Source organism: Varroa destructor, unplaced genomic scaffold (genome assembly GCF_002443255.2).
Source record: "Varroa destructor unplaced genomic scaffold, Vdes_3.0 BEIS01000002.1, whole genome shotgun sequence".
Classification (NCBI taxonomy): Eukaryota; Metazoa; Arthropoda; class Arachnida; order Mesostigmata; family Varroidae; genus Varroa; species Varroa destructor.
The window spans coordinates 37,588,081-37,597,142 of NW_019211455.1; the positions used below are offsets into that span (position 1 = coordinate 37,588,081).

Consider the following 9,062-nt stretch of genomic DNA (forward strand, 5'->3'; position numbering starts at 1 on the left):
TTGTAGCGAAAGCGCATTTTCGCAACGCATTTGTTCATGAAAACGTGGACAAGTGCCAAACCTGGACGTAAATGCAATCATAATGTTCACTGAACTACAACTTGACTTAATGGCAAAATTTTGCCGACCTTAAGAATTCAAAGAGCATAGAGGTCAGTCAAATAAGCTTCGAAATGCAGAGTTTGTTCGTAAATGTAGGTTCCAAGTTATCCAAATATTGATTTTACTAGAAAATCGATTTTTACTTTTTGCTTACTCAAAACGGGACGAGGGTTCAGATGCTGTAGAACATCCAAAGCACACGATTTGTTCAGATTTTCCAAATATCATTCATTATATGGCATGCGAGGTTACTCTTTTTTTTTTGTTTTTTTTTATCTACATTTTAAAGTTATTTGTTTCGAAGAACAACTTTTCACTATCGGATCGATACCCAAATAATTGCCACATAGTTGAATGCCAACGGGACCCTCGAGCTTATTTAAATTAGAGCCATTTTTCTTTTGTGGTCATCTCAGATTATAGAAAGCGCTAATTTTACCTCAGTTGGGATACGTTGATTTACATGCGACGCCAGAACATATGCTTGCTTTGTAAATGACTGTCGTACACACACATATATCGGTTAGCCACAACAACGATTTTTCAAAAACACAACAATTTTATTTGTACAAAAGAAACTAAAAGTATGCCACTAATATACAAGACAATTGAGGATGACTAGATGTGTATCAAAAACGTACCACTCACAGATCACAAAGGGTCTTATTCTGCATATAGACATTCCAAATTCGTCGTGTTTCCTCCGGACTATCTACTTCAGCCCTATTAAGGACATTTCCACCACAGTCTTGAATGCCGCACGAGAATAGCCCTTCACCGAGATATTGCGGTGCTAAGCCCAGAAGCCATGTTCCGACGGACACATCTTCGCCTTGAAAATGGTGCAAAGAGCCCTTATTCTTGGCAATAAATTGCACTAGATCTTTGGAGAGTACGTATGTCGCACCACACGGAAAGTCCGGATAAACTTGCGAAGGAAAGGCAACGTTCTCCGCCCATTTTCCATATAACGAAATCGGAAATGCGCGCCGAGTCTTAGCCCAGACTACGCGATTTGTGATCAGCGATGTCGTAAGAATATGCTTGAGGCGAGGCAAGTCTAAAACGACGTCGTCATCCGCTTTCACTAAAAAAGTTAACGACTGCTTACTGAAGTGGGCGAATGTCTCACTCATTTTACGTGGCAGATTGCGATAAGTTTCAACGACATCAACAGTGACAATGTCTTTGTATTTATTCATTTCACTAATAATCATCTGATCGAGCAAATCGATATACTTGAGCCAATGTCTTCGGCGTTGAAGGACATTAAGGGTAGAAAGTTCAGGATCCCCTTCAAGAGCTATTTCAGCGCTTACAGCTGATAGAGTCGTCATATCGAGTCTCCAAGGAAGGCTGTGCTCATCAACATGATCGTAGTAAACTCTCTGAAATTCGATCGAATCCGATTGCTGAAACGTCGAAGCACCGCAACTCGTGCTAATGTTACCGGTAACCATGAGAATACCCTCAAAGTTCTTTGAGAATTTTATCGGATCGATGGCACTGTAACGGTATCCGCCGATCTCTTCATCTTGATCACTGACCACCGCTTCGGATAAGACTTGCTTAGTGACGGCATCAATTAAGTGCACCCTTACATTTTGAAGGTGGATAAGCGCTCCAAGTTTTGTCAACGTGACTGGGTATCGGAGTCGAAAACTAAAGCCAATCGCAATTCGAGTCGGGCCCTCCGCTCCGCTGGCACACGCCGTGTGTTCTACCATGTGCAAACAGCCAGCCGTAATATTGGGATAGAAGAACTCACATGAAAGATCATTCAAACGGTCTCGTGGATGAATGTTACATGATTTACTGGCCAAGATAAAGTATGCCTTTACGTTGCCCTTATCGGCTAGCCATGTCTCGCGTATTGCCTTTCGTCGTTCCAAATGTGATCTGCAATGAGATAAAACCAATTTGATTTTTACATAAAAACAATATAAGTACTAATAGTAACAAAAAAAAAAAAAGACGAAATAGGTTGAAGCCTTCCGATGGAAGACAATTCAGCTATTACCTAGACCAATAGTGGTTAAGAGACACTATATTTTGGGGGCTCACCTCTCAGATAGAATGGCGACGACAACGATGGGCATTCCACTACCCTTTTCAGCTTCCTGTAGGGTTTGGTAGTACATGAAACCCTTGATGAGGAAGCCGACGAAGGCAAATGTTACCGTAAGAAAAAACGTTAAATGACGCTCGTGTTCCGGCATCATCTGAAATTGCAACAAAAACATCGAAACTAGAAGTAGCATTGGTTTATTCAAATCTACGAGAAAATTATTTCTTCAGTTCCGTAATAACTACTCTCTCTTCATCAATTAAAGTTGTGCACGCAAAACAAACTTCAACCAGCCGGTGCTCATGCTCTACATTCAGGGACCACATCTCAGCTAACCATGCTAGAGCCGCACAATTTCGATTCTAAATAAATATACTTGGTTCTTTATTATCGCCTAAGACTAAAAGAAACAAACAATTTAGAAAATTGCTGCTAATTATATGACAGGTATATGTATGTATGTATATATATATATATATATATATATATATATATATATATATATAGCGATAAATATTAATAACAGAGTATGCATTATTATTTAAGTATCAATGATAAAAATTGACATAGAACCATTTTCTTCGCCGAGGAAAAATATTGTTTCTCTATTGAATACATGCTACATTATCACCTGGAATTAAATGAAAGCTTATATAGTTCAACATTCTGGTAGCTATTACAAGAAGTGCTTTAGACTCACTGCTACAGCAGTCTTCTAAACAAGCTCTTCTGAGCGGTTCCTATCATTTAAACTTGTTTATCATGAAAGATTTACAGACCGGTGCTCCGCGTAAGCTTTTCCATAAAGCAATTGTGATTTGCGCACACAGATACAAGTATATAGATATGATCAGGTGAATGTACTAAGTCAACTTACTGTACGAGTGTCCAATTTCTTTAGTTTATATATTAGAATACCTATCCGTTTTTCTAGTCAATGCACCCATAGTGATACGTTTTAAAGGAACTAATAAGTGATGCCGTTAATTATGGTCGAAGACACCGCTAATTTCGAAAAATTTCCACACCTGTCAACTGAGAATTTTTCCAGAAGTGCTGCAGGCAACGAGGCTTTACGGAACTGGATGATCCTTTTGCAAAGGCGAACATAATATTATTAATATTTTCGTAGAAATGATCAGGGATAATACTGTTGCTCTACGAATTTTCAAGACGCATGTATGTACAGCTATTTCGCAAGTATTTAAGAAATGGCTGTACACTGTCGAGGGTCAGGCTACATTATGGTTTTACGCTATTTCATGAACTGGCAACAAAGGGCTTACAATAGAATTCGGCAAAAAAATCTGTTAGAATCCGTAATAGTAATAAACAATAACATGATAAGATCTTGGCTACGATATAGGTACCTTTTGAATGAATAATAAAAGTGACCTGACACCTTTAATACCTCTAGAAGCCTCTTATAGAAATGCTGTCGAATCCAGCCGATAGTACTGTTCCAAATAATACGGCAAACTCTTCCAGAAATATTTTAGGACTTGAACATTAATCAGATAGAACTTAAAGTAGAATAGATAGGATACGTCATTGATAAGAATGTTTTTGGTTTAGTTACGGAATACGGCTATACAATATCAACTACATTGTTGAAGCAACAAATAAAACAAAGTTTCATTTTCTGATGACAATCGAACAATAATAGTAAGATATACACGACGCACTGCACTAACAGTGATCACTCTGGTTTTTCTTTTCAGCCATTATACGTTCTCTTCAGGGATCATCGATCGCCTTGAAAGCGACTATGAGGAAGACTTGGAGTTTATCATCACAACTCATCGCGCACCTTTGTTTTGGTTTGCCAAGTTTGCCAATCGCGAATGGATGCATTCTTAGCGTAAAGGAAGGCTACAGCCGCCTCATTTGAGGCTCCCTCGTTCTATATCGGATGTTAGATCTGCCTCAGTTTTACAAGAAATTATCTTAACGTCCACGAAATAATCTCGCTAACAATAATAAGTAGGTAATAATTGTATTTATTTCATTTACGCATTCTATTCCTGTTCTGAACAAGCTCACTAAACACTAAAGTGTAGGAAGATATTGTAAGCTATTAAAAAACACATTTTTTAATGTTTTTTTTTTTATTATTTTTTTTTTTAGCTTTTTAAGCTATAGCTAACACAACGGTTTTTCCGTTACCTACTTCATTTCGGTGTAATATTTCTTTGAGCTCAACTAGGGTTAATGGAAACTATTATGATAATCAAGACGTTGTAACCCAAAATATCTCGTGACGATCTCAATCATTTTAAAAGGTATTAGATAAATGCTTTACGTTATAAATTTTACTTATAATATATGAAATAAATTGAGAATATTTCCTTATATCAAATGCTTTCGTAAGTTACAATTAAAAAATGAACCTTCTCGTAATTATAGCTTTGCTCTGCCTCGGGTAGTTCAAAGCTGTGTCCATTTCTTTTGTTGATGTTTTCTAAAGTACGTGCACAAACGAACATATTTACACTTCTTAATCATGGTTTGCTTGGCTGAATCTACTAGTCGCACTGTTAATTCATCAATGACGGTAATTCTTTTCGGGACTCGTCAATTTAAGCGCAGAAGTTTCGTTGATTCAGCCAGCAAACAGTCTCTATTATGTGTTTATTTGACCTCCTTTGACAAAACGATTAACGCTAGGTTAAAGTGGATTTAAGGCTCGATGTTCAAACAATTTCGCCCGAAATTAATATCTGTCAGGCATGAGTCGACGGATCAATTCGTTCACTCTTTATCAGACATTAAAACGCAGATGTAAATGTAAATGTAAATGAATGTTCGTTAATTAGCCCGTTTTAACATTATATAAAAGGTACTCCGTATAAATCAGGGCCTTCTCGTGCGAGTTGTTTCTAAGGCTGTATCTGAACAAAAAAAAAGATACTTCAACGAATTTCTTTTGTATGCGCTCAAAGTGTAGTTCCTGACGGTCACGTTTATTCAATATAACCACCATTCAGAGCTGTAATTCGGGACATCAAACGTTAACTAGTAATTTTCAAAGTATTCCTTATTCAATCCGCGAATAACTTTTTAATAGTAGCCGTGCGTCGAGCACTATCAATTACCAATTAGTAGACGTAAAGTGTCGATCAGATAGGCAACAGATAAAAATTTCGGCAGTATTAAAAGTTTTCGCTAACAGCAGACAAAAAGGCCCGAGAGGACAAAAGTGCAAAACATTTTGAGGAGACTAACCGTTCATCTGGACTATCAAATTAGCAATGAATATTCTGTTACCAAATCCGCCGTTATTGAAAGATTCAGGTGCATCAAAAATTTTTGATGATTCTTTAAATCTCTTAAATATGAGCCTTATATAGCTATTTCGGTTCGTTTAATGGATATGCTTTTCGAATTTTGCAAACAGCTCAGGTACATAAAAAATCAAGGACATAAAGAATCGGTTTTGAACAAAAGAAGTCTTCAGTTATAGTAATAGTAACTGATTTTTAACCAACCTGTTTTCTGGCGTAACAAATATGTTGCCTTGTTTTAAAAGGAAATAGTTTTCCTCTGGTAACGAGAATACTAAATTCATGCAGTCTGCCAAAATTTAAATTCATTTAAACGGAAGACTGGCCGTGGTTTTATGCAAGTGGCGCCAACTTAAAGGCATGTTCAAAATAGTTCTAAAATTCAATTGGTCTCAAATGATCGCACACTGGAATATATTTCTATTTCTATCTTATCACAAGCAGTTGCTTTATAGCCTCATATCTAAAGTCATTCATGCTCATAACCCAAATATATGTAACGACACTAAATGAAAAAAAAGAACTGTACACGGTGACTGCTATTAATGAATGTCTCATGAAAATGTTTTCTGCTAACCTTCTCCACCAACAAATTCGTCATACCTTACCTGTTAATAATGTCCATTGCTGCAATAAATCACTGGATTTGTTGGATATTAGTAACCCATCAAAGTCTGCTGCTTTTTTTTTTTTTTTTTTTTATGTCCACATAGCAACATCTGGTTTGCACAACAGGTAGCAAAACTGCATCAGTTTGTAAGTATACTCTCCTCAAGGAAGTACATCTTTAAGTAAGTTTTTGTGTGAGATGTACACTGGTGAGTTGGGAATACATTCGTGTGGACATATGTCACTTTGTCCTTACACAGAACTACAATGAACCTTGGAACGTTGACGTTAAAGATTAACTAGCTTTAAGATTGACTAGTACTGCCAACTCTTGCAAGATTTGCGTGAAGCAGAACATGCTGTTGTCTGATAATCGATAAGATGTACAGGACTACGTGCACGTCAACAAAGCAATCAAATCTAGAGTCTTTAATACGTGTACTTTGTATTTGCATAAATCCCGAAGAAAACGAGATTCGCTGAGAATACCCTTTGTGGGTCCGTAGACCTCCTTTCCATGTACAGAGAGATCCTAAGGTTATTAATTTCAAAATGGATTGTAATTGAATAAATTACCTTTATGTTATCTTTACCATGGTCGCAATTTCACTTACCGGTAGGCCATAATAATACTAAATTGTCATAGTGTTATTATTACTTATTTATTTGCCTCCTTTATTTGCTTTTATCTTGCTTAAAAGATCGGTATGCTCTATCTGTGAATAAATACGTGTTACAGGTCGATCAAGTCGATTTTGGCCATCTATAAAAATTACGCTTCCATATGTTTACAGCTTTAGCAGCTGAACCGTAAATGAAGACCGCTCAGTTCTCCATTTCGAACTGCCTGTTCTTCCTCAAGGTGTCGCACTTGACATTCAGCTTGAGTCAGTGCGTTTTGACCCAACCTATTTCGAACAGGTCATCCATTTGGATGCGTGCCCAATGTTAATTGCTTCCGATTAACTTCCTGAAAGGGTCGCGCGTCTCAAATATGTTATATCAACTATTCAAATGGGAAATAGATCATTCATTGTTTTATTTTGGTATAGAAAAAGCACTTGCGTATGGGAATTTCATAATTAGTTTTTACACTTCGTTAACTTTTACAGTTCCTGATACGTCGGTGACCAACATCGCCTGTTTCTTCATTGTTCGTTTTCTCATCGGTAGATTTATACAGGTTTCTTTAGAAGATATTATTTAAGTTTACCCATACAAGCGAAGAAGCTGCAAAATGAATTCTTGCACGTGTTGTATTTGTCCAGCGCTTCGAGTATACCCTCCTTTCGTTATACTACTCGCGTCGGTGGGAATTGTTTTACGAATCGATTTCCATCAGTTCGTTTGGTTGTTCGGGTTTAATAATTATATGTATTTTGTTTATTGATGGATATTTTTATGCTTTTCTCAACGAATATACACCAGACGAACAGCTAACGAAAATGTATATACATTTTCGTTAGCTGTTCCTCTGGTGTATGCGTCTCATACCATGGTAAGACATACTCATCCACTGAAGTCTTCATTAAAAAATCGTTACAAAATTTCTAGATTGTATCGCTAGACACAGAAGAAGTGGGGCTTTCTAAACGTGCGGTGCGCTTTTCGCGTTCCTGTAAGTTTGTTTTTGTGTTTAATTGACGAAAGACGTAAAGTTGCCCATACAACCTTGTTCCCCTATAAGTTTACTCAGGATGATATTCTAAATAGGATGCTCATTGCAATGGTCGTCAATTTTGTCGTAAAGCCCTACAAGAGCAAGACGTCAGGTCATGTTGTCAGGTCAAAACCCAAAAAAGTTGCTTGTCATTCTGCATTATAACAACTTAAATAAGTAGGTTTTCGTGATAGTTTCTCGTATAAAATTTATCTTCAGATTATCACTTCTAGTGAAATGCGTTGTAGGTATTTTGGAAGAAGTTTAGTAAAAGTGTAGAGCTGTTCGAGAGTACTTAATGCTGACCATGATTATTATAGAGCGCTAGAAAACTGTGAAAACACGTGCCCACACTGACTCTGTTAGTTTATAAAAACAATTTTCGCACTTTATCAAGGACAAGTTTCGGATGTGATTTATGAAGGGGAAACGGACCGATAATCCACTAGCGGCTAATCGATGAAATAGTATGGCTTTCTTTGAATTTTTCACTGCGAATATTAGCAGAATATAGTAGGTCCACGCCTATTGAAAATGTGTTTTTCGGAAAAATCATTAGGTGGACATGCAAGAAGCTATAATATTCAGTATAAAATATGGCAAACAATAATCCTTTATTTTGAAACGCTATTTTATAACAATGCAACATTTCTGACACTGTTCTTTGTATTTGAGATAGACCTGAACTCTTCGGGAATCTTTGAGGATCTTTTGCTTGGATATCGTCTCCAAGGCTTTTAGCATGCGAACCATGAAGAATAGAAAACTGCAAGTACTTTACGTACCTAGGTTGATTCTAAAGACTAAAACGACGTGATAGTTCGTTCTATTATTTCTTTATTTGAAGGAAGTTCCTACTTTTAAAAACAGCATCAGCCCTTGTTTAAAACAGAACGTTTTCAACCTGAACGTGAGTCTCATAGAAGACCCTTTGCCAAGATAGGTAGCGCGACGATGGTATTTATGGCACTAAGGTTAAATTTTATGTAAAAATGTCATGCCTTTTTACCTCGGTTCAATGACTAGGGTAAAAAAGATTTTAGTAAGCATCAAGGGCAGAAACGTTTAAATGCTTGCATCTTGTTGCTTTCATGTTACCGGAGTGACCCGTTGTTGCCCTGAATTCCAAACTGGAGATAGAAGATGCATCTTCTACGATAATCGGAGACGATCATATTAGTAAGTAACTGTAATTGAATAGGAAATATAGTGCTGCAAAAAACAGATGGCGCTCATTTGGCAGCCTAATGCAGCCGTCGTACAGTGTCGCTCCGTGGGTCGTGATTTATCGATTACGATTTAAGTGAATCGTCAACAATTAGAGATGATGATGATAAGC

General features: G+C 37.0%; 1 protein-coding gene across 6 annotated transcripts; it reads right to left on the reverse strand.

Annotated features, from left to right (window-relative positions):
- Positions 1-641: 641 nt before the first annotated feature.
- On the reverse strand, positions 642-6,341 carry LOC111244927 (UDP-GalNAc:beta-1,3-N-acetylgalactosaminyltransferase 2-like). 6 transcript variants are annotated; one of them, XM_022792515.2, is made up of 4 exons: positions 3,865-3,998; positions 3,199-3,261; positions 2,167-2,324; positions 642-2,001 (listed from the first exon to the last, which is right to left on the reverse strand). In XM_022792515.2, the coding sequence occupies exons 3-4, from the start codon at positions 2,322-2,324 to the stop codon at positions 747-749; spliced, it is 1,413 nt and encodes a 470-aa protein (XP_022648250.1). In that variant the 5' UTR covers positions 3,199-3,261; positions 3,865-3,998; the 3' UTR covers positions 642-746. The 6 variants fall into 6 exon arrangements, with proteins under 6 accessions (XP_022648250.1, XP_022648252.1, XP_022648249.1 ...); XM_022792517.2 differs by having other exon boundaries at positions 3,856-3,985; XM_022792514.2 differs by lacking the exon at positions 3,865-3,998 and adding an exon at positions 3,582-3,699.
- Between the last annotated feature and the right edge of the window lie 2,721 nt (positions 6,342-9,062).

Coding starts and splice junctions, on each gene's coding strand:
- LOC111244927 (XM_022792512.2), bottom strand. CDS start 2,324: ATGATGCCGGAACACGAGCGTCATTTAACGTTTTTTCTTACGGTAACA. Junction 2,002..2,166: donor GTCGCCATTCTATCTGAGAG/GTGAGCCCCCAA, acceptor ATCTCATTGCAG/ATCACATTTGGAACGACGAA.